This window comes from Coffea arabica, chromosome 7e, assembly GCF_036785885.1.
Source record: "Coffea arabica cultivar ET-39 chromosome 7e, Coffea Arabica ET-39 HiFi, whole genome shotgun sequence".
NCBI lineage: Eukaryota > Viridiplantae > Streptophyta > Magnoliopsida > Gentianales > Rubiaceae > Coffea > Coffea arabica.
The window spans coordinates 18,588,094-18,612,300 of record NC_092323.1 but is presented as its reverse complement, the minus strand read 5'-3'; the positions used below and the strand labels follow the sequence as shown (position 1 = coordinate 18,612,300).

Here is a 24,207-nt window from a genome sequence, read left to right as displayed (position 1 = left end):
CGATCCTCAGCCCCCTGAAGGAGCTCCTTATTGAGCCTCACTTTAAAAATTTGAGACATCTGCAAACAATTTTTTTTTTTATAATAGGAGTAGTGATTTTTTAGAATTCCAAAGCAATCACAGATATTCAAATTTAAAAAAGTTCATTGAATGTTGAGAGTGTTAAGAATAATTTTGATTATGGATTTAGGGTTTATAGATTTTCGTTTGATGTGATTTCTTGTTATTGATGCACTGACAGGTTTCGTAATATTCAAGAGTAGGGAATAGCCAAATAGGTTTCGAGATAAGGTTGGGTTAATGAAATTATGTGAGTTGTTATAGGTGTCAAATTTTTAGGATGAGACTTGGTAAGCGTGCTCCTCAAGAAGATGAGGATCGGATGCGATTTTTCTCAATATAGTCCTAACAAATTCATTTGAAAAGCATCATTAGTTTTTTTCTACAATCTAAAACTCTAAATAATTGTTCTCTCTTTATTCACCTTTACAAAGGCATCTAGAGAAAAATTTATTAGGGATTTCAAAAGGAAAAGTAGAAAAACCACTTATTAGGGATTCTGAGATTTGAAAGTAGTGAAGAATCCTTTTGTTCGGAATTTGAGAGGGGAAATGTAGAAGCGTAAAGAAGAATTGATTACTCAAAGATATATAACATTGTTTTTTTTTTTTGTTCAATTAGCACTTGAAATATGCTTTGTATACTTTGTAGATACTTTACTTGATTATATTCCAAATTAAATTGTATAATCATTGTTTTATGTTGTAACTATGTGATTGTGTTGCTTTTATGTAGTAATACTAGGAGGGAAATGCCTGCGCATCGCACAGGTGTTTGGTGCCTGTGGTTAAAGAAGATTTTACAGTAGTTCAAGCAAATATCAAAAAACTCACGCATATTGAGTAACAATATGAAGTAACAAAATATCTAATGTATACTGGAAGATGGAGAAGGAAATTATGCATGCTATCTTGCTCAGTTCATATATTTTGAAACAAACACTTGTATATGAGCTTTTCATTAACAAGACTAAATGAACTTTAAACAGATACCCAAATGATTAATGGCAATAAACAAAGTAATTATCCACTTAAAGATGCATCTACACAACATTCTTGTTGATGAGAGTAGCCAATTTTTTTAGCAATGACAAAGCCTAGCCTCAAAAGGTTTGGTTCCATCCGAGGATTCAGCAATGGATCATCAACCCTCGTAGATTTTGGGTGAACATAATGCCAAATGCCTTTAACATAGGCCTTTACCTGTAATTTCATTAACTCGATACTAATTAGATCTTTCCCCCAAAAATAAGGACAATTGAGGTGAGGTTTCATTCTTGAGGTGATGTTTCATTGAATAAGTTGAAATTCAGAGTACAATGGCAATACAAATAAGTATTTATCGGAAGACGAAAGGAACATAACGGAAGAATGTGAAGGGGCAGACATTTGAAGAATTGAAGTTGAAACTAATGCTCAATCATAAATTCCTTAATAAACCACATTGTCCATGCTTTAATTGAGATGAAGATGACGTTTGAAGTTCTTCAAGTTATAATAGCAAAGTAACAGTAACAATTGACACAAATCAAAATGAATGTCTCTGCAAGGACATTTAAGTAATTACACCAATAAAGAAGCTATTATGGGTTATACCCATTGTAGAAAAGATGACCAAATAATCTCACATTCCCAAACTACCCAAACCTTTGAACAAATCATCACTGCATCTTTTAGAATACAAGGACATTTTAATAAACACAATAATACACATGTTATCTAAAGTAGTACCCAATACTATAACTACACTCAAAACAACCTCACAATCCCAAAATACCCCTACTCTTGCGGTTGAAATTCAAAGCCATTCTTTGACCCAAACTCATTCTTATATAGTATTAGGATTTAGGAAGAGATTCTTTAAATGATTAATACTTTAACAGTTTGTAATTAATATTTCATAGAGTTCTCAATGAACAACTCAAAATTGCGATCGTCGTTTATCTTTTCTCTAAATTCACTAGTACACGTTTAAACTCCTTAAAATTCACACCAAAGCATGCTCAAAATCTAATCTAACTGCAAACTCCATATAATATTTGTATAGTTTCGCCAGTATGAATTAAAGCTCATTTTGAGAAGGTTAAATAAGCTAAATTTAAAAATCTATGGAAAATATGACGTTAATTATTTTGTTGTGTCCCTTCGAGTGCCTTGAGTGCCAAAGATTTGGTCAAAGAATAATTAAGGAATAAGAATAATAAACTTTAGTAGCTTATTTTAGTCTTTTGGACAATATTAATGACATTTGTCTTTTGTTACAGTCTAACACGAAGAACTCAAATGTAAACACATTAAACCTTTATGGGGTTTGGTGCAATTAACCCATTAACCCATTTTGAATTTAAATAATATGATCTTCATAATAAATCTAAGCCAATAATTAAAGCATCGAGAATAAATCTTTAACTCTACTACAAAGCATCTGCAAGCAGACATTTAATTTTTGAATGACAACTATGAAAAATTTGAATTTGAAATTTAATTTTTGCACATGTGTTATGAATCAAACGGTGATAGTGTATGCACTGTTAGTATATATAAGATTTACTCTTAAGCATATACACAATAATTTTATAGAACAATTAGGTTAACAAAATGTTTATTTCATTATCATTACCATAAGGTAGCTATTCTAAAGTAGATTTATATTCAGGTGAGGTGAATGAGTTTACTTAATCTTTGTTCCGAAGTCCAAACACCACTTATCCCTAAGGGTATTTTGTCCCATCTTCTCCAAGGGGTAACAATAAATTAATTCTAATATTTCAAACCAAATCAATCTTGAAAGTCATAGGAGGTTGAAAATTGGAAAAATCATTGGAAACAAGTAGAAAGATGAATTACGTAACTTATTGTAGCCATCAATGACAAAATCAATTAGGACAATATTCAGATTAAAACTCACTTGTAGAATTGTTCCAGATTTGGGTTTAATAGTGAAAAACAAAGTTAGTTTTATCGCTTTGAAAACCATTATTTAGAATAATTTTTCTTCATTATGCCATAAACATATTTTTCAATTATTTATTTATCTGATATACATTACATGACGAAGCGCTTTAGTGCATGATATAAAAAAAATAGAAAAGAAAAAAAAAACCAAAAATGTCTTGAAACAAGTAAATGTTCTGATTTGGTTGCACTGCAAAAAAAAAAAAAAAACTGTGATTATCTAATACCGTACAGATTATGGTCCTGAATCCTGTTGGTCCAAACAGAGACCATTTGGATAAATAATGACAATATGCCAAGTTTCAAGTGGACATGATCTTCCTTCTTTGGATGGATCCCTTGTCTGACACATCTGGAACCAAATTCCATATCAGGTGGCATTTGGCAAGAAGACCAATTTAGAGCTTTTCCTTATTTTATTTTTATATTACACATCATGCAATAACTTTAGGGTATTGCACCATGATAACATAACTTTTCTTTTGGCTCCATCAAGAAAAGGGCAAAAAAGAGAAAATAGGTAGATTATGTCATGGATTAATTGCACTAAACCGTTTTGAACTTTTGAAGGAATTGTAGTTTGACCCCATAACTTTTCGAATAAAGAAATAATCCCCATTGATTTTTTTTTTACGAATATATTCTTACAATCAAAGATTTTACCATCTATTTTCCCAACTTAGTTTCCTTTTTATTTTTTCCATTTTTCCCTTTAACTTCCTTTTTGCAAACCCTCCTTTCACTAAACTCTTAAACCATCATGAAACTCTGATTCCTCCTCTCTCTGCTAATAATTCCTACTTAAAAAAAAAAACCTAGCAAAGCTCAAGTTTCAATCCTTCACAAATCAATCTATTCCTCTAGCTATGTATATTCTTAGATATGTTCGAATAGTATAAAGTGTTTTATGTTGCATAATTTGTTTATGTGGAGGAAGAGACAAGATTGTGAAAATCGGAACCAAATACACGAAGATAATGATAAAGGTAAATGTTAAAAAAAATGAATCTAGTGTTAACACATAAATGAAATTGACTAGATGGTGAAGAACAAAATGGAAATAATAAGGAAAAGGAAAAAAAAGAAATATTTGACGGAAAATACTATTAAACTATCCATATTTTGATGGCATTTTTGTCCAAGAATATCTGAATGGGGCCAATGTATTTCTTTGAAAATGTTGGAGGGGGTAAAGTGAAACTTCACCAAAAGTTGAAGAGGATTTATTGCGATTAATTCTTCTCTCATCCATACATGTTCTCATGTTAGAAGCATGGGTCATAAACTAGTTATTGGGACAATTCAAGGATACCTAAGAGGCTAAGATCATTAAAAAGTCAACTTTTTTTTTCCATCCCATCTTGAATTCTTTTTGTTTTCTTTGTGAATTAAAAATACATCATAAATAAACTAATGATATTAAGAACAATATGAAAATAAAAGTGTTACCTCAGAATTTTCCTCCCAATTGACCAAGTCAAGGCAAAATTGCTACTCCTATTTTTACTGCATTTAACACTTCATAAACAAAATCATTTCATTGCAAACAGAATCCCTTTTTTAATTGTGTTGCATTCAGTTGTTCACTAGAATTAACTACAATCACAGTATAGTTCTCAAATTAGTAAAATTTTCTTTTCTTGATATGAATTTCTATGGATTTGAAGTTTGTATTGGACTTTCAATTGATGACACTTTAAAATGATACAAAATATAGTGAATTACAAAATCTTGTTTTGTCTAAATTTTATTACTAGTTTTTAGTGAATTCAAAAGCCTTGTTGCTTTCAATAACTAATGTGACATCTTAAAAGTTTTGCATTGCATGATGCCCCTTTATGCGTAGGATAGTGAAACAACCAATACCAATATGGCATCTATATCAATAATGGATGCTTAGACCTTGGTCATCAAAATTCTTCTATCTAAAGTAGTCAACCCCCAATTTCCCATCTTAAGTGTCCAACAATTTGAGGTGGGCTTAATGGAGAAAGCGAAATTAGAAAGAACTTTATTCAAGTTGTGCAAAGTTGTGCATAATTTGATTTGACAGTAAGCACTCAGCAAGGCTACATTTTCTTCTTTTTCTTTTTCTTTTGTTTTCTTGACATCGAAAAAAGTTTAATGATAAGAATAGGTTACGAATTTTTAAAATTAGGATAAGTTGTAGACTTTAATGGGAAGTACAACGATTCCTGTAACAAAAGTGGAAGCTACATTTCTTCCAAGGGAAAGTGTTGGAGCCTTATCTGTGTTGGCTGAGAAAAATTGCCTCTGTTTGCATGAAAGGAAGGTTGAAAAGAAACCATCGAAGAAAAAAAAGAAAAAGAATGAAACAATTGGCTTTGCTTTAAAAGATTGCTTTCGTTGCCTAATTGGCCTCCATGGTCATATGTGACATTGACAATTATCTGTTATAGAAGTATTGGTGCATGAATAGACTCTGTAATGGAAAGAATGTATTCATGCTAAAGATGATTCTGAGTCCTTCAATGCTGTTAAGCATCTGAATTTAGATATCCAAAAGGTATAAATCAAGGGAACAATTTGTTTTTGTATTAGTAGTGGGATTCTCGTTCAACACCAACTCATTCCCAAGTAGCCCCCTCTGAGCCTCAGCCATAAGCACTACTCAGCCATTGGCCTTTTCAGAATTTCCCTTTGCAATTTCAATTCCCGACTTTTTCTTTTTAACTCCTTTTTTTATGAATGCTTTGTGGGTCCCAAACACTAATCCATCAGCAGTTTCAGATAATCTTTCCATGATGTCTCTTATCAACTCTTCCATTTTGTATTTCTTAATGAGTCAGTCTGAACCTGGACAAACATGGCTACTTCAGGTCTGTTATCTTCCTAATCCTTGTTAATTTGCTGGACTTTTATTATTGGCATTCTCGAGCTTTCTTTTTAGCTGGATAATATAGTTCCATCTTTTATAATGTAAAAGCCCATAATCGTTTTGTAATACTTTCTTGAATATGTTCTTTTTCCTATGTATGACTTGTATTATTTTAGTTAGTAGTAACGCCCATCACTTAGTGTTGGAAGCTGCATGTCAGTTTTCTGGCATTTGTTGCTCCAGTGGCTCTTCCCTGTGTTCCCCAGTTGAATCTTTTATACACATGGTTTCATTTATTTACTGATGCATGCCATTTTTTTGGGTAGGTCTGATCCCTTCATTTCTTCACTTTTCTATCAAAGTGCTAATGCATGTCATTTTTAGCACTTTGATAGAAAAGTGAAGAAATGATGGAATCAGAGGCTCTATTCAAGTCAGTGTGTGGTTTTGAATGTGTGAATGAAGGTTTACAATGTTTTTGATAAGCCTTGTTCCTCAGCAATCTGCCTTGGTAAATGCTTGCTTGTTAACTTAACCAGGATCCGAGCTGTGTGCATTTTTTTTTTTTTTAAGGGTGGGCGGGGGTTTGAGACTTGATTATGTTCGTCCTTTCTTTTGGTGTCTTCCCTCTAATTGCTTTTTGGTTTATTCAAAGTGTTTCTTCCTGATTGCATTTTACATGGCAGTAAATAAAAAGGTTGCGTATCTCACAAAGACAAGCATAAAAAAGAAACACAGATCTGCAACTACTCTTAGTACTCTTTTCATAAGGCAGTTGATTAAGTAGGGGAAGTTCAACATGCTGCTTAAGCCACGAATTCAGCTCAGAAAGGGAAAATAATTGGCTTAGATGAGGAACAGATGTTGTTTGTGGTCAGCATAGTCTGAAAGAGACTGAGGATACTTGTCACAGTAATCCATATATGTTGGCACGGGCAACGGTACTCAGGGTCATGGTCTAGTCTTTCTTGTAAATGAAATCATTTGTACATGGATTATGTTATTCACTTTAGCTTTAATGGAAATTATGTATTGATTGTCGAAAGACGCTGTCCTTTTTCAGGTGTAGACATTCATATATCCCTTGTTCCTAAGGTCCAAGCAACATTTGAAATTTGTGAACATCTCAGAGTACAGATTCCTATTATAAGTTCTAGTGATCTGGACAATCTGAGAATGTGAACTCCTATAATCTTGACTCAATTAATTATCAAGCACCTGAATGACTGTTGTTGAGTTATGAATATATCTCATTTAATTCAGAGATGGCTTAAATGTGTATTTTAATTGACATCAGTGGAAAAATAATGAACATTGCTGTTGTGTGAAATACTAGATAAGCATGATGCAAATAGTTACTTCAGTAATAGTTTGCAAAAGAGGTGTAAGCATGAGCAAAGTTCTATGATGAGCATCAGTGTTTTTTGTTCTTTTTTTTTCTTGACAGATTTTTTACATTTTGTTGATCCATGTTGAAACATTCTGTTTGAATCTTCCTTTACTACAGAATCTCCTAAACGAGGTAAAGGATCAGCCAATGCGCCCTCCTTGGAAGTTAGAACGGGTCACACGAGTAGGGCCTTTTTCCTTTGGTATTCACATTTGGAGCTACTGGCCGGTTTCATATTCCTCCTACTTTTCTCCAGTGGCACTTACTCAACGAATAAGCCTGATGTTGAAGGTATGTCTCAATCTGTTTTCTGGCAAAAGATTTGTAGTTTTATGAATGGCAATGATGTAAGCAATGCATTGTTTGGTTCTTATGCTTGGACTGCTGAATTAGAAACTGCAGGATCATTTTCTGATACTCACCAATTTGGATATAACTCTTGCTAATCGCTGCTTTGGCTTTCTTTCAATCAAAACTTTTGATGTCTTGTTTCTGTCTTAGCATCAACAAGTTCATACTTTTCTTTAAGACTCTTTTTCCATTAGTATATTCAATAGAAGGGCACATATCTGCTTTCATTTTATGAAGACGCAGCACCAATTGTCCATGGCATCAAAATTTTGAAGAAGAAGAAGAATGCTAGAGAAGAAGCAATACAGTTGATTGATATGTGATCATTTTTTACTCATCCTTCGATGCGAACCTTCTGTCCTTGCATAGAGTTTTTTTAAAAAAATATCTGATGTTAAATCTCTAGTGGAAATATATGAAAGTTTTTAAATGTTCGTGCACTTTGAAATATTGTTGAGTTCTTCTATAAGATGAGAATAGAGGAGAATTGAGTGTTGATATTGCTTCCACAATTCACCTTTGATCCAGGATTGAAGCATTACATGCAAATGTAACATCCTCAGAAAAAGTAGCTTGAAGATCATAACAGCTAATAACCTGAAATTGGGATTGAAAAGCATAGGTCTAATTATTTTGGACAAGACAAGTTCTAATAGTACCAAATTATGTGTCAAAATTTTGATCATGTAATGATCAGGAAATAGAATGCAGCTTGGGTTTAACTGATTTTGTTGCAATGTAACAACATGTAACCTTATCGGAGTTATTTCAGTAAAGAAAAACCTTGTTACCTATATCCTTCTTATATCAAAAGTTCCTGCATTCTGGATAAACACAAGTTTCAACCTGTCAGCACATTTTTATTCTTTGCTGAGAGATAATTATCATTATGCTAATGTTTCAGGTGAAGCTTTAATGGAATTCCTAACAGCTTTGAATGATTCCAATAACAGAGTTGATTGGGATTTCCATTTTGTGAGCCCTTGTTTCAGTTGGTTTAATGTTACATGTTTAAATGGGAATGTCGTGGCTCTGTAAGTTTTCTGCTTTAAAATTGTTATTAGTAATCTAATGTTTTCTTCCTAGTTCCAATACTTTTCTCTATCCACTTACTTTGTGAACAATATGCTGTTCAGGAGCCTAGCTTCTAAAGGATTTTCAGGAACTGTCTCGCCATCCATAACCAAACTAAAATCCTTGGTTACATTGTACGTTTCTGCATCTTAGTAAAGTTTCCACTATGTTTGTATCTCTCTTAGTTTTGGAAGCAAATGTTTTGTTTGGCAGTTTCTACTTCTGTAAACTTTTATCTTGATTTAATTGGTGCTGCTTCACTAGGTTTCTATTTGCTTGTGAAAATAGGCATTTGTCGTGCATGGGACTGATTTGATAATCTCATAAGAAGGGACTGGTGAGGTTTGTAATCCTAGGGAAACCTAAGTCCTTTATCGGCAACAATGCAAGAACTTAAGGAGACGCCCTATATTTACTTTGCCCATATTGGAAGCATGGCGAAAGTATTGTCTTAGGTCTTAGTAAGTGATTGAAATCTTTAAGGGTCAAGGACAGAAACAAAAGAGTATTCTTACTCTTGCTATGCAGGGACTAATCAACAGAAGTTGTTCTAAACTCACTAGAAAATTCATATGTTGCACCAATATCAGAACTGCAATTTTGATGCTTAGTAGGGTATTGACTTAGTTAAAGGAAGTGATTAAATTCTTCATTAAAATAAGTAATAAAGCTTTGATAAGTTTGAGGGAAATTACTTGCTCCTTGCTGGAGTTTAAGAAAGATAAAGATTTCATTGTGTTTCACATTCTATTGATGTAACTTACATGCCTCTGCAATCATGCAGGGATCTGCATGATAATAACTTGTCTGGTGATTTGCCCGGTTGTCTTAGCACCATGGAGAATCTGCAAAATCTGAATCTTGGACAAAATAAATTTATTGGTCCTATACCAACCACTTGGGGCCAATTTTCAAACCTTAAACATCTGTACGTCAGGCGCATTTCTTCTTCAGCTGCTGTTAAACATTCAAGAACTCCCTACTTCTCTGTTTTTGCTTTCAAGATCTTCAGTAATTTCTTCAATTTTGCATATCTGTCTTATGTTGAAAATTTTCTTGCAACGTTGTTCCCCAATTACTAATTGTGCTGAACATGTAGTTTCACCTCTACATCAGGATACTGAAGGAAAACCGCTTAAGTGGACCCATTCCAGATTCACTTGTTAATGTCGCTAGCTTGATGCAATTGTAAGTAATTTTTTTGAGATCTTTAACTTCTCTTTTATTGTATGTGCAGTTTCTTTTCCTTTTGATTATTCGGGTATCACCTGCATTTATTGGATTGTAGGGATCTCTCATCCAATGACCTAACTGGAAGAATTCCAACTAAGTTGTTTTCATTGCCCACATTCAAGTAAGTTACCACCAGTTTATTTTCTCCTCTCGAATTCTGACGACTAGGTTTCCATGATCATCATTTCTCTTCAAATGTTTACCTCTGACTGTTGACTCCTGAAACTGCACACTAGCTTCATATGGTCATAACTGGAAGTTTTCGTGTTTCTTTGGTTCATTAAATTTAGAGGTAATCAGGATTGTCCTTGACTGTTTTAATGTTAATCCTATCCTGTGATTCTCCTCTATCAGAACATACAATGAAGCCTTTCTAATGATATTGTTCCTCAGATTTTGGTTTTGGTAGGGTATGTGAAAAACATTGGTCTCTGGTTTTAAATTAATTCTCGTTGATTTTGGCATAGAAATTCTCAGCTATTAATTTAGATCTCAACATGTTAGATTTTCAAATATTTAAGCTTCAACTTCCTCATGTAAGTGGTGAACTGAAACTAGTTGCACAGTTTTAGCTGTCACATTTACAATGGCCTCCACAGCCTCCACTTTATCATAAGTTTCCAACTTCATCTAACAGCTAGTGCTCAAAAATATACTATAGATTTTAGGCAAGAAAGAGAACTACCAGGAATGCTCAGATTTGACGAAAGAGGACGAATACTTTACCTTGATGGGTTATAGAATTGAAACTTACTTTGCCTTGCTATTTGTACATGATGTACATGGAGAGTATCAAAAGAGCTTAATGTGTGCAGCATTGTAACCATAACATTTCCAAGCATTATCAGGATATGGCCAAAAATTATTATGTTTTTTTTCTCATACTGCTGAGAATTCTTTCTTGATGTTCTGTTCTATTCCCTCTCAGTGGTTTATTTTTTTCTTATGGATTATAAATCAGTTTCACAGGCACACATCTTAGTTGTGGCACAGCTTTCCAGCAACCTTGTGTTTCAAGTTCCTCTGTTCCAGGTTTGGCTATTGGTTGTATAAGTTGGATTCCTTTCATTATTTGATCATATTTTTGGACTCATGAAACTGATCTCTCGATTTTCATTAGTTTCTGGCAAGAAAAAGAGGGTCCAAGTTGTAATAACTGGTGTTACCTGTGGTTTATTCATTCTTCTATTGCTTGGGGGTGCTTTTCTACACCAGTTTCATAAAGTACGGAAGTTCAAACAAGATGTATTTGTCGATGTTGAAGGCAAGTTTTCAATTTTCCATTTTCTCCGATTAAATTTTAAATAATCACTGCTTTTGGCTTACTTTGTTAATTGTGTATCTAGTTGTGTCTGCACTCACTTCTCATACCAGGAGCAGAAATGTTTCTTTAAGTAGGCTTCTAGACTTTGAAACCAGATCTTGAGAAGTCATTATATTATAACAGATGGGAAATCTTGAACCATTCAGTCTTGGCTATTCCAAACTGGTGGTTGTGGGGATGGCTTTGTGGTGTAAGATAGGCAAAAGGTCTAAAAACTTCAGGTTCAAGGGGAAAAGAAGTGAAAGAAATTGATAAAACGTAGTGAAGGAATAGCCATGACATGGAACATCTGTGATGAAAAATTAGCTGTAGCAGAAAAGTACTGCAGAAGTCATTTTCTGAACTTAACTGCTTTCATGGCAACTCTGCACTTTAAATTGCAAAAATAAAAACATACATATGAGAAATTTCAACTTAAGACCTTTAACTCTTGGGGCTGCTATCCTAGTCTTTGTAGTCTTGTAGCCATTTTGGCCCTCAAACTCAAATTTTATATATGAAACATCTAATACACGATATCTCAAGCCAGTTTCTGGAAATAAGCATCATAGAGTTTTGCTATACTTTTATTGATATCTTCATAACTTTACAAGTGCAAGAAAAGGGGGCAGGGGATTGGCCTAAAACCAGTAAACAGCAAATCAACTCCTAACTAAAAATTATTAACAGTAGAAGCTATATGAGGATATAACTAGGAATGTTAGGTTCTGCACAAAGATTTAAAACTTCTTGTCAGGTCTTGAAGCCTGTCCAACCAGCTTCCACTTGTCTCCCCATTTCTTTAATCTGGTCACCTACAGAATCAGGAGGATAAACACAATTCTTAAATACTTATAGGCTCCTGTAATGCCATGAATAATGTAGTACTTACTGCTATTAAACTTCCTGTAAAGAAAAATTTGAAACTTTTGCCAAGCATGATACAAATCCTGTGGAAAACATTTAAGATGGAGTTGCAGAATAGAATAGCTCTATTAGACATCAGTCTAGATCATGAAGAAGCTTTAAAGGAGATTTAGAGAACAGGATAGTCATTGAGCTTATTTTTTGTATGGTATCTGAAATCTAGAAATCCAAAGATGTTTCACAACTGTGGAGTTTGTATCCATCCATCAATGGTTATTGGCACCTAAATAACATACAAAGAGAGAAGCTTTAAGATTTTTGTGAGTGAGATATTAATTTGAGCCTTTAACTGTTAAAAAGTACATGAATCATCTAAATAACATGTGCTTTATGTAATGTCGCACTTAAACAAGATATTACTGCAACATCCTGGGAGTATTCTTAACTTATCTCAATCTTTCAGTCTCACATTGTGGTCCTTCCACTTCCTGTCCCAGTTGCAGCCTCCTTTGAACTTGACTACAATGTAGAGCTGCTCTAAGCTTGGTAATTAAGCCAAGGTTAGATGCTATCCTTTGTCAGTGGCCTACAATTGGTATTAGCAGAGCTTTGGAGCTTGTCTACTAAGGACAAATGACACTTCTCAAATTAGTGTATGATCTTCAAAAAAGAAAGTTACAGATTATATTCGACCTTGAAACCTCTACAAAGCAATACAGAATTTAACTTAGAATATAAGAAATTATCGAGTACCTACAATACTTTAGCAAAACTCAAGAAATTTTGTTGAGCATACAATATTATGAGAAGGCTAGCATATATATATACATGAGATTAGCTTATAGAATGCAAATCCTGGTTAAATCAGGACTACTAAAAGTACTTGATCCTGGGGTAGCACAAGGAAGATAATGACTCATAAAATTGCATACAAAGTTAACTAATCTCAGCACCAATATTAAGTAACAACTTGATGCAGAAGTTTTCAGAATTAGCCTGCTTCATAATAATCAAACAACCACTCTTTAAACCTGCTTTTTCTCGCTGGTCATATGGTCAACCTCGAATTCCCCCTTTTTGGATGAACTCGAGTCTGTAGTTTAAGATTCTGCAGTTTTGATGGTAATCCATGCCTTGGGATGAAGAATTTGGTAAACTTGCTTCAAAATGCTGGAAGAGAGTAAAGTACAAAGTGAACCACGAATTATTATTTCCATACAGAAATTCTTCTGGTATCAGTAAGCCAATAGTTAGAGATGCTTGACTGTGAAGCATTGTGTTCTCAGGTGACCAACTTGAGGACTCCCATCTTCTACAAGTCTTCACTCGTTTTCACACGAATCTCCCTAATCATAATTTTGTTTCTTTAACCGTAAATGTATATGCATTAAGGAGATTTGATCGCCGCCAACTTGAAGTTAAGAATATCCTTGGTGGTCACAATACTCTTTTGCACTCGGTAATTTAGAGTGTAGGCAGCCTAATTTCTATACAACCTTGCACTCAATCCAAGGTTTTCTGAGCAAAACGTAAGCAACTTTATAGGTCACTCATCTCACCATTGAGATTACTCAAAACTTTGCCTGCATCAAGTATTATTACCAGGAATTGAAGTGTCAATATGTCATTTAACCACCCGAGATCATAAGGACAAGGATGTCCTTCTACCTTCACTCCAAGTTTTCAACAAGCTCCTGTTAAACCATATTTAAGCTACTGCCCCCACTATACAAATGGGTTATAAGAAAGTTATCATATTTGTTTCTTGATGTTGTGACATGCTTCTCATACAATTTTTGACAATCAGCTAAATCTCACTCCCCAAGGTATACCAGAACACAGGATCTCTCATATCAGTACTTTAGTTTCTTAGAAAAGTCAGATACTCAAAGTGAAATAAAAACTCAAATCCAAATAAATCATCAATTGTAGCTTAGAAAAAAAAGTGATTTGAAGTGTTAAAAAGTGCTATCAGTTGTGCACGTGCAGGAGACAACACTTGGCCTGTGATCGTTTCAGACTTTTGTGATATCTTTTACTTGAAAATCTTGAGAACTTTAATCTAGGAACGTGAAATCGCAAGTTAATGTGCCATGTACTATAATATGAGTCTGTTGATGTGCCAAGTTAATGTGCCATGTACTATAATATGAGTCTGTTGATTGCATGTTCACCTAAAATTAGCTTGAATATGACTATATACTGCTGCTGAAAAAAATGAGCACCAACAGATGATGAAAACATTAATTTTTCCAACACAGCATGCTTTTTTGATTCATTTTTGTTGTAGTTGTGAATTAAGGTAGTACAGGAATTTTCCAACTTACCCGCCATAAGCAATAAAATAGACAAAATACCAATAATTATATAATTAGATAAACAAACAGAGAAGTTCACTTATAACTATCTGTTTATTGAGTATTAGATGAATCATCCACTATATACAGCTATAGCCAAATATTCATACTGCTGAATATGCATTTAAGATTTGTTTACCAACAAGTAAGCATTACCTTCCCGCTTAAATTGACAATCATTTGTAGATAACAATCTCTTCCGTTTTAATGAACTTTCAAACTGGCATTTATGACTTCAGGTTACTAGAATATATTTTGGAAAGCTTTGACTCAATGTCCGGCATTTGCATCTTTTGTCTCTTCAGGTGAAGATGAATGCAAGATTTCGTTTGGACAACTGAGAAGGTTTTCTTGGCGCGAAATCCAGCTTGCAACAGACAATTTCAGTGAGAGCAGTGTTATTGGACAAGGAGGTTTTGGAAAAGTTTATAAAGGCATGCTTTCAGATAACACAAAGGTTGCTGTGAAACGCCTAACAGACTATCACAGTCCTGGTGGAGAGGCCGCATTTCTTAGGGAAGTTCAATTGATAAGTGTAGCAGTTCACAAAAATCTGCTCCGGTTAATTGGATTTTGTACCACCTCTTCTGAGAGAATCCTGGTTTATCCTTTCATGCAGAACCTCAGTGTGGCATATCGGTTAAGAGGTATCTTGTACAATCTCTCTTTCTTCATTTTTCATGGATGTTAATACTTCAGCTTGGTTCCCTTAGTCTGGATAACTAATATTTGACTTAATGGATATGAGAAATGGAACTTCATTTGAACATTGTTTGTGGATGCGTATTTATAGTAAAAGTTGCAATCAATTGCTGCAGTTCTACGGTTTGGAGGAAATATTTGCTGGCAAGTGCGGGCAAATTTGTTACATTTACTTCCCCAATTGCTAAATGGAATCAAAGATGCAATGAGTTTGAAAGTTTAGAAGCTTTTTAGACCACTCTCTTGCATTGCCATCAAATTATTATGTTACATGTATAGTCCTGGTTATTGATTTTTTTTTTTTTTTAAACTGAGTATGACTGAAGACCAATTTTTCAAGTGTGCACTTCCCCTTTAACTGCCAACATTAATAGCCTCTTTACCGGTACATGTTATAAACTGCTTTTGTGTAGGCACTGGTATTCTTCCACAGTTTAACCATAAGAAGAATGCATTGATTGTTTTGTCATCTGAAATTGATGTCAATATTGTACTCAATTTAATATTCTCTGGACATAATTTAAAATGGTTTGTCCAGGAGATTTTCCATTATGTTTAGTCGTTCTACCCATAAATAAATCAACTATTGGGTTTAGCTGTTTAACTGGACTAAATTTGATTATGAATTCTTCAATATTATTATTATTTTTTGTTGCTAGATTACAAAAATTTCAAAAGAAAGATACTTATTCCATAACAACTGCACCAATTCGCTGAACTTTCTACTGTGCCAGCATCTGCAAAAAGAGAAAGGTCTTACTGGCTCGTCAAATTGTTCCCAATGAACTTTGTTCTAGCCTAGCAAGTTTAATCTCTATCTTTCTTTTCTTTTCTTTTCTTTGTCAAGATATTGTGGAAGTTAAGATGTAAAGCGTGAGGAGCTCATGTCAGATCAGACCGGACAGGGATAATTGATTATGTATTCAAAAGTATGGAAAAGGTTGTGTATGTATTTTAAAAGAAATCAGTTGAAGTAATTAAGACTGCTTTCTTAGAACGATCTTAGGAGCAATTTCTAGAGCTCTGCCAAATGTATTCTGGTAAAGTATCTTATGCTTGGAAATGATGGATTGTTACAATTAGGTGTGGAAGAAAGGATATATTAAGCAAGATGCCTAGTGACCTTTGAACGACGTTAAGAAGTGAGTATTTCCATTTCCAACTATTTGAATAGGGTACTGGGAATTTAAGGACAAGTTATTTTTCTTGTTTTCCTTTTCTCATAAATGTTTGAAAATGGAATTTGAGGTTAATTTTTATGTAAATTTTACTGACATATTTTTGATAGTTATACAATTGCTATCTTTCTCTTTCATTAAGTTCTCAGTTTAGGGTCTTGTAGTTAGAATCCCTTTCTTCTGATTTATTTCCTCCACTGACATGAACCCCAGTTGAGTCATGAGTGAATTGACAGTTACTCATCTCGTGTTTTATGGAATCAACACCCTTTTGATCTAAACCTGTATTGGATCTCAGCATGTTAGCACGTTAAACAGTAAGCAAAGTAGTCTACATTGAAGAGGAAAGAGTTTGAGTTTTAGCTGGTGATAAGCCGGATGAAGGTATGGTTGCCGTCGCGTCATCATGCCCCTTGTGCCCCAGGAGACAGAGTGCTAAAATGGCCAGGATAACTGATTGCTATCCCTCAAGTTTACAATTAGTTTCTGTGCTGTTCTCTTTTTTTTTCGCCTCTAATAATGTCTGTTCAGTTTTACAATGCTTGAAAGTCCTGTTCAACAAACAAGATGATGTCTTACAAAAACTTAAATTATATGGAACAATGAAGATTCCTTTCTAATAGCTTCTCATTTTGTAGAAGTATCCAAATTGTTTATATAGAAGAATACATGAGAAAGGAAAAGTTCTTAAACAAGGATGCAAGTATAAATGGAAATCTTTTTACTAGCTTTTATCCTCTGTAGCAGGTTTCATTTTCTGTAGAATTTTGTGACAATACCAGTTTATATTAATACACAATTTGTTTGAAGGATACAGAGCAATTGTTGTATTTGCTAGTTATTAGTATGCATGACCTGTAATTATATGAATGACTGATCAGTACTTGTTAAATATCTATTATTCATCCTGTGATAGACCTCAAACCTGGAGAGAAGGGATTAGACTGGCCTACTAGGAAAAGAATAGCTTCTGGTACAGCACATGGCCTGGAGTACCTGCATGAGCATTGCAATCCGAAAATCATTCACCGGGATTTAAAGGCTGCGAATATCCTCCTGGATGATGACTTTGAAGCTGTTCTTGGAGATTTTGGGCTTGCAAAGTTAGTCGATACAAAACTAACACACATTACAACTCAAGTCCGAGGAACCATGGGACACATTGCCCCTGAATATTTGTCGACTGGAAAGTCTTCGGAGAAGACAGACGTGTTTGGATATGGTATAACTCTTCTAGAACTTGTAACCGGTCAGCGTGCAATAGATTTCTCTCGGCTTGAAGAAGAGGAGGATGTTCTACTACTGGATCATGTGAGTTATTTCATTCATTCTTGAAATTCAGACAGACTTATACTGCAATAATGGCTATAACTCAGGATTGTATTGCAATACTGTTATGTTCCTGTTCTATTCTTGTTTGTAATTCATGATATGACAATTATATACGGGTAGAGTGTGAATAGAGAAAATGAGAAATAGGCCAACTCCTTGATTTATTCTTTCTCAACACCTTTTGATAAATCTTACGCCCCTAGTTTGTGGGAGATCTTGCAATGTTTTTTTAGCAAATGCCGTAATGAGAAATAGGCCAACTCCTTGATTTATATTCTTGTTTGTAATTCATGATATGACAATTATATACGGGTAGAGTGTGAATAGAGAAAATGAGAAATAGGCCAACTCCTTGATTTATTCTTTCTCAACACCTTTTGATAAATCTTACGCCCCTAGTTTGTGGGAGATCTTGCAATGTTTTTTTAGCAAATGCCGTAATGAAAGGGGTGAATTAGAGTTGCTGATGCCCAAGTGCTTCTTATACGAATTCATGGGCATAAACTTCAACAGGTTAGGAGGGGTGCAATTGAGGTTGCTTTTTGGTTAGGTCAGTTTATAAGAGAGGCAGTAGATAATATTGAGTGGATTGGAGAAATTCCTCCCTGTTTACAATCCGTAAGGGATTTGGCTAGATTGAAATAATGAGAATTAGATTTATTCTATCACAAAGAAAGCGTTGGAACATTTATAATTCGCCTGTTTGATCAATTTATTTAACATTATTCGTCTAAGTTTTTTTCACTTTGACAGAGGCAATGTTCAAGGTTTTCTTGAAAGGCAGCTCAATTCAGTGTGTGTGCTGCTCTGTGTGCGTGTGTGTGTGTGTTTTTTTTTCCTTTTCCATTGGATTTTATTTCGTCCAGTAGCCTTAACTTGTGACGTGTGTTTCTACCTGTTGTATTCCTTCCAAGTTTGAGGTTTTTTTCCCTTATTCCTGTGTTCTGCCTTGTATTTATTGGGTCAGTAGCCTTAACTTGTAAATTCAATATGGTTAATTGGATTAGTTACTCAAAGTGGAAGTCAGCCAAGAGTATTATAGCTTTGTACTACTCGGAATTTGTACTAATTTAACATCCAACAGAATTCAGACGCCATAAGAATGCCCTTGCCTTGGCTGACTTCAAGTAATCAAGAATCGTCATTAATCCCATAGACAGAACAGGTTAACAGAAGAACTGTCATTAGAAAGAACAGGATAGAATAGTATGGACAGAATGCTTAAAAATCATTTTGTGCAGTGTGCAAGTAGATCTTATACTGAGGAGCTGAAATGTGGAATCTGAGTTGCTTCAAAATTTTTTATATTGGATTTCCTACTATGTTTTTTCTAATCTCAGTGTTAACTTTCTTCCTCTCAGCTTTTACTTCTCCAAAAGGATCACCTTACATATCCTTGCAATTGACATCTTGTGTGGCACTAACTCTAGATTGTACCAAATGCTGTACCATTTAATAGTTTGTATCTCTAGCATCTATGAGTCCAGAAGACCTTGATCTTGTACTTTTCAAGAATAAACATCTTGTGCAAACAAAATAGCACGCCTGGCCATTTACTCATTGTTGGAAAGCTTTGTCAGGCACCACTTTTGAGTCACCAACTTGTCAATTACAAGATGCAGTACAAAGAGATTAGAAAGTTTTATAAGTAGACATATAGATGAAAGTATTTAGACCTGTAAGGTTGTTAAGGAACTATCCATGTATCTATTCCAAACACAAATGGTCTCAGTTGCAGTGCTGAGTAACTCTCCTTGCTATTTTGATGAAATATGTGCTCAAACTGGTCAAGAAGTTAGTGTTCAGTTGGATTTCATCCCTGCATGCTACTAGCTATTTTGCTTCTCTATAGATTTCGGTATGTCTCCAGACGCTGAGATTGATGAGGGTTGATTAGAAGTATCTTTATAATTGTGGTCATTCTCCAGATCAAGAAGTTGCTGAGAGAAAAAAGGCTCGAGGACATCGTGGATGAGAACTTGCACACTTTTGATGCCAAAGAAGTCGAGACAATTCTTCGGGTTGCCTTGCTTTGCACCCAGAACTCACCAGAAGACCGTCCAACGATGGCAGAAGTTGTAAGCATGCTGCACGGAGTGGGATTATCTGCAAGATGGGCAGAGTGGGAGCAGCTTGAAGAAGTTAGAAATCAAGAATTCTCCCTCATGTCCCATCAGTTTCTTTGGGCTGATGAATATACACAAGATCAAGAAGCTATTCAGTTGTCTCAAGCAAGATAAGTAAACAAGATCACCAGTAGCCTGTGTACCACATTGGTGAAAAATCTCTGTAATTCTATAATATCATTCTAAAGCTATTTCACAAGTAAAATTACCCACGGCTTGGAACTAGGGTTTTGTATGACTATAGTTACTTCAGCATATGAATGGCAGGTTATGCTATGCATAACATATGGATAATCTAATAGTAGGATTTTCCTGCCTACAGCTTAAGACTAATATATGTTTGATATGCAATTTTGGTGGATTTTCTTGAAACACATTGCCGAGCTTGAAGTAGTCTTCTTAGGATATATATATTGTTTAAAAAAAAACATGGATTAACGGGTGGTCGTGCTAAATTGTCAGATTCTTGTTCTGTGCGGGACACTCTATATCTGTTTATCTATTACTATTATAATCATGTTTCTTTCTTGAATTTGAATTTGAATTGTGTGTGACTCTATATCTATCTGTTTTCTGCTACATAATATAATCATCTTTCTTCATTCTTCTTGATGCCTAATGTACCCCTATTAATCAAATTTCTTATTCTCGATTGTCAGCAAAAATCCCATTAAAACATATAATTTTTCTAATTAATAAAAAGTACATGTAAAGACTGAACTATCTTCAGGTCTTTTTTTTTTATCTTATAATTTCTCTCAAATTGTAAACCATTATCAGGCAATCCATTGTTTGGCTCTATGCATCATCTGTTGCCCATATTTAAGTTATGATCCTTCTTAGGTTATATAATTCTAGACTAGATCCCTATTGATTTTTTGCTGGAATAGTTGAGAAAATTTCCATGCTTAGTATTCAAAGAAAATCTTATAAATTGACCAAACTGAAGCAAAAATATTTCTCCAAAGTAGCCCTGAATAATATTACTGATTATATAACTCACTAATGGAGTCATATGCTATGGCGTTACAAATCCAATTATGTTTTGTTTTTTCTTGCTGAATCTAGCTACAAGAGTTTTAGTAACAGATAAGTTGATATTATCTCAGGGATTTCATGTGCCTGATCATAATTCTTTGAATGTATATGCTTGCTATACTTTATATCAATCAATTTAGTTAATTTGTTCATTAGCAAGTTGTCTTTACATCAATTTTTCTTTCTCAAGTTGATTAATAGTGTTCCCATTTGTGTGCTGAGATTACTCATGAATTCTACGAAGCAATTGTCTTTAACTACTAGGAAGCCTGTTTCAAGATTGAATCATTAGCCCTACCATAATAGTTGTAAATGGAAAAATACAATTACCCTTTTCAGATAAGAAAGCAACTCTGTACTAAAAATAAGAAAAGAGAAAGAATATTAGAACAGCACATTCTATTGGTAAGTAGCTAAGCAAAATTTGATCTACCAGCCAAAAAATCCCATGTTGCTTTAGGTTTAAGGAAAAAGCAACTTAACGCTCTAGGTATGAATTCAACTATATTTCATATAACATGGCAGAAGGAGGGACGTTTCTTTCTTCCTTTTTTTTAGACGTGAAAAAGGCAAAAAAAAAAAAACCAAGATTTTAGAAACTCTTTTATATTCTCTTAAAATATATAATATTTTCCATCATGTCCTTGGAAAATTAGCCTTTGTCCCTCAAACATTATGCAAAATGTAAAAGAATTCCTTTTTAAGTTGTTGAACTCTCTCCTGAAAGTACAAGTTTTGTAGGGTTTTCTTCTAACTACAATAGAGAATTTGTTGGGGGGGGGGGGGGGGGGGGGGGAGTGTGGAGGAACTTCCTAAGCTTGGTAAGTAATCTTCTCTAAAAATCAATTGTGTGTGAACTTTCTTGATTGCTCCAAGTATTTAGGACACCTTTATGATAACTGAGATCTCTAGCTATGAAGGAAACAAAGACTAGACTAATCCATCTCTATTCCACAATTTTGGCTTTAATCCCCCTATCAATTATCATTTAAATGCCTATATGTTTGTTTGGTACTAAACATTTAACGATAAAGGGATGAAATGAATTAATAATCTTATCTGTACTCTTCCCAGGCTATTTTGCTTGCCAGGCTTTGGGTGTCTTTCACTAGCAAACAAGTTTCCATGCACCCATTCTGACTTTGAATTTTATCTGTTTATATTAGTGGGAAGGACACACCCTATGTGTATGTAATATAAGACAAAAAAAATGTCATTAAAATAGGACAAAAAAAAAAAGGCAAATGATTTTTTAAGTATGTCAACTAATACATTTTTATGCTTTAATTATAAAATAGAAAATGTGAACAAAAAGATGTTGGGAGGACAAGGAAGTCTAGCAAGTGTGGTGGTTAATTTAACATGATAATTGAACATGGAGATGTTGAGTTACAATTAATAGATAACAAAAAAAACATTTAGTTACACTTTTTTTTTGGAGTTACACATTTTTTTAAACACCATAGCTGGTAGAGAGTTTATTATTGTAGTAGAGATTTTACGGCCAACTTTGCTAATTAGCATCATTATTGATCTGCATGAGGTTAAATACTTTTGGCTACCTACCGGTAATTTACTTTTTAATATGAAAAAAAATAAAGAGACAGAGAGAAAGATGTAACCAAGGACTTGGATGTTACATTCATCTTTTCAATTAAGAAACTATATTATATACAATCAGAAATGGAAAACCACATACTCCTTTTTTTTTGTTTTCTTTTCTCTTAAACATGTAAGTTATATATCTAATGATGCAAAACAATTTTGGTTCAACAATTTAAGTCAGAACTTTAGCATGTGTGGATGTGTTTGTGTGTATATGTGTATGTAAATTGTACAATATGCAACCAACAAATTTCTTTTTTATTAGGTGAAACATTTTATTAAAACTAATCAATGGAATCAATTGGGTATTTCGATTTTACTTACTTCGTGTTACAATCAACCAAAAAAAAAAAAGAAGAAGATGAAATTGGGTACTTTCTGTCCTCAACAAAATTTTGTAATACTTTCTCTTCATTAACAACCATATATCCTTTAAATCAATATTTGGATTGTTTAAATGAAATTGCAATTATAACATATTTTGTAAACATTACTTTTTCAAATCACTAAGTGACTAGTTAAACTTCTACATTTTTTTAATAAGTAAAAGTGTTTGAATCCAAAACCTCTTGTTTACACTTCTTTCCACTTAATCATCCAACCTAATCTTCCCCCCTTAAACAATTAACTCTAGTGTATTATAAAGTAAACCACGTGATTAATTCACCATGAATATTTCAAAGGGATAATTTTAGAAACCTCTCCCCTCAAGTTTATTAAATTACACCTACCTCCCTTACTTTTACTATTTATATAACAATATAGGCCCAAAAGGCTATTTTTTCTCAAAAATTCTAAACTACCCTTTTTGTACAAAAGTAAAACAAAAATTATGTTGCCAATTGTTTTCTCCTATATTTCAACCAAGCCCACTATACTAACAAACTAGCCTAACAAATAGTCTAATTCCAAATTCTAAACCTAGCAATTCCATCATCATAGTCATAAAATTGCTTCTTCAAAAACATGCATTCAATTTTGAAGATTCGTTCCATCCTTCAGAAATATTCTCACCACATGGTTCCATGAAATGGTTAAACTCATAATCAACTGCTCTGGTTTGGTACCATATAAGTGACTCAACTCCTACTACATGAGCCACATTATGGCCCTGAAGAAAATCCTTAGGAGAGATTAGGCACGAATGGGATTAATCAAGTTTAAGAGAAGGAAGGTATCATAATGACTATACAGATCTTCAAGAATTTCATTTTGCCAAAAATCAAAATTTTATTTACAACTAATCACACCCTAAACTTCAAACCCAATGCTCGCACATTCTCAAAACAAAATAATCTAGCCTACCATCAAATCTCCAAACATGTTAATATCTTAAGAATAGAGAAGGAACTCTATCTCCATAATGAAATCACAACCAACAATTGTCGAGTATAAAAAAAAAGTATAAATATACTTATTAATATCTTAAAAAGTTTTTTTGGATGGATGATAGACAAATTAGAAAATTTACCAATTTTAGTCCCTCTTCCTCTTTTGGCTAATGATTGCATTATTTGTTCTATTATTATTGTGTGCCTCTTCATCTCCTTTTTTGTTTGTCCATGAAATCAAATTTTATTTCAACGATCAAATCTAATCCTTCAACTAAACTTGGGATTTAGGAATTCCAAAGAGAAGAAAGGAGAAATAAGAATATACAGTAGAGTTTGAGAGATCACTTGTGGTATGATTTGCTGCAGTTATAAGCAATGGTTGGTGGTAATTTGAGAGTAAGTTATAGGAGGCAGTGATTGATAGATGAGAACGGAATGACAGTAAGTGTGAGAGAATCGTCGTT

General features: G+C 33.9%; 1 protein-coding gene across 2 annotated transcripts; it reads left to right on the top strand.

Moving 5' to 3' along the window:
- The first annotated feature begins 5,705 nt into the window (after positions 1 to 5,705).
- On the top strand, positions 5,706 to 20,140 carry LOC113701749 (probable LRR receptor-like serine/threonine-protein kinase At5g63710). Of its 2 annotated transcripts, none has more exons than XM_027222514.2 (12): positions 5,706 to 5,854; positions 7,361 to 7,534; positions 8,499 to 8,628; positions 8,731 to 8,802; positions 9,453 to 9,596; positions 9,785 to 9,856; positions 9,957 to 10,022; positions 10,863 to 10,933; positions 11,022 to 11,165; positions 14,734 to 15,075; positions 17,225 to 17,619; positions 19,569 to 20,140. In XM_027222514.2, the coding sequence occupies exons 1-12, from the start codon at positions 5,842 to 5,844 to the stop codon at positions 19,878 to 19,880; spliced, it is 1,935 nt and encodes a 644-aa protein (XP_027078315.1). In that variant the 5' UTR covers positions 5,706 to 5,841; the 3' UTR covers positions 19,881 to 20,140. The 2 variants fall into 2 exon arrangements, with proteins under 2 accessions (XP_027078315.1, XP_027078314.1); XM_027222513.2 differs by lacking the exon at positions 5,706 to 5,854 and adding an exon at positions 6,228 to 6,364.
- The last annotated feature ends 4,067 nt before the right edge of the window (positions 20,141 to 24,207 follow it).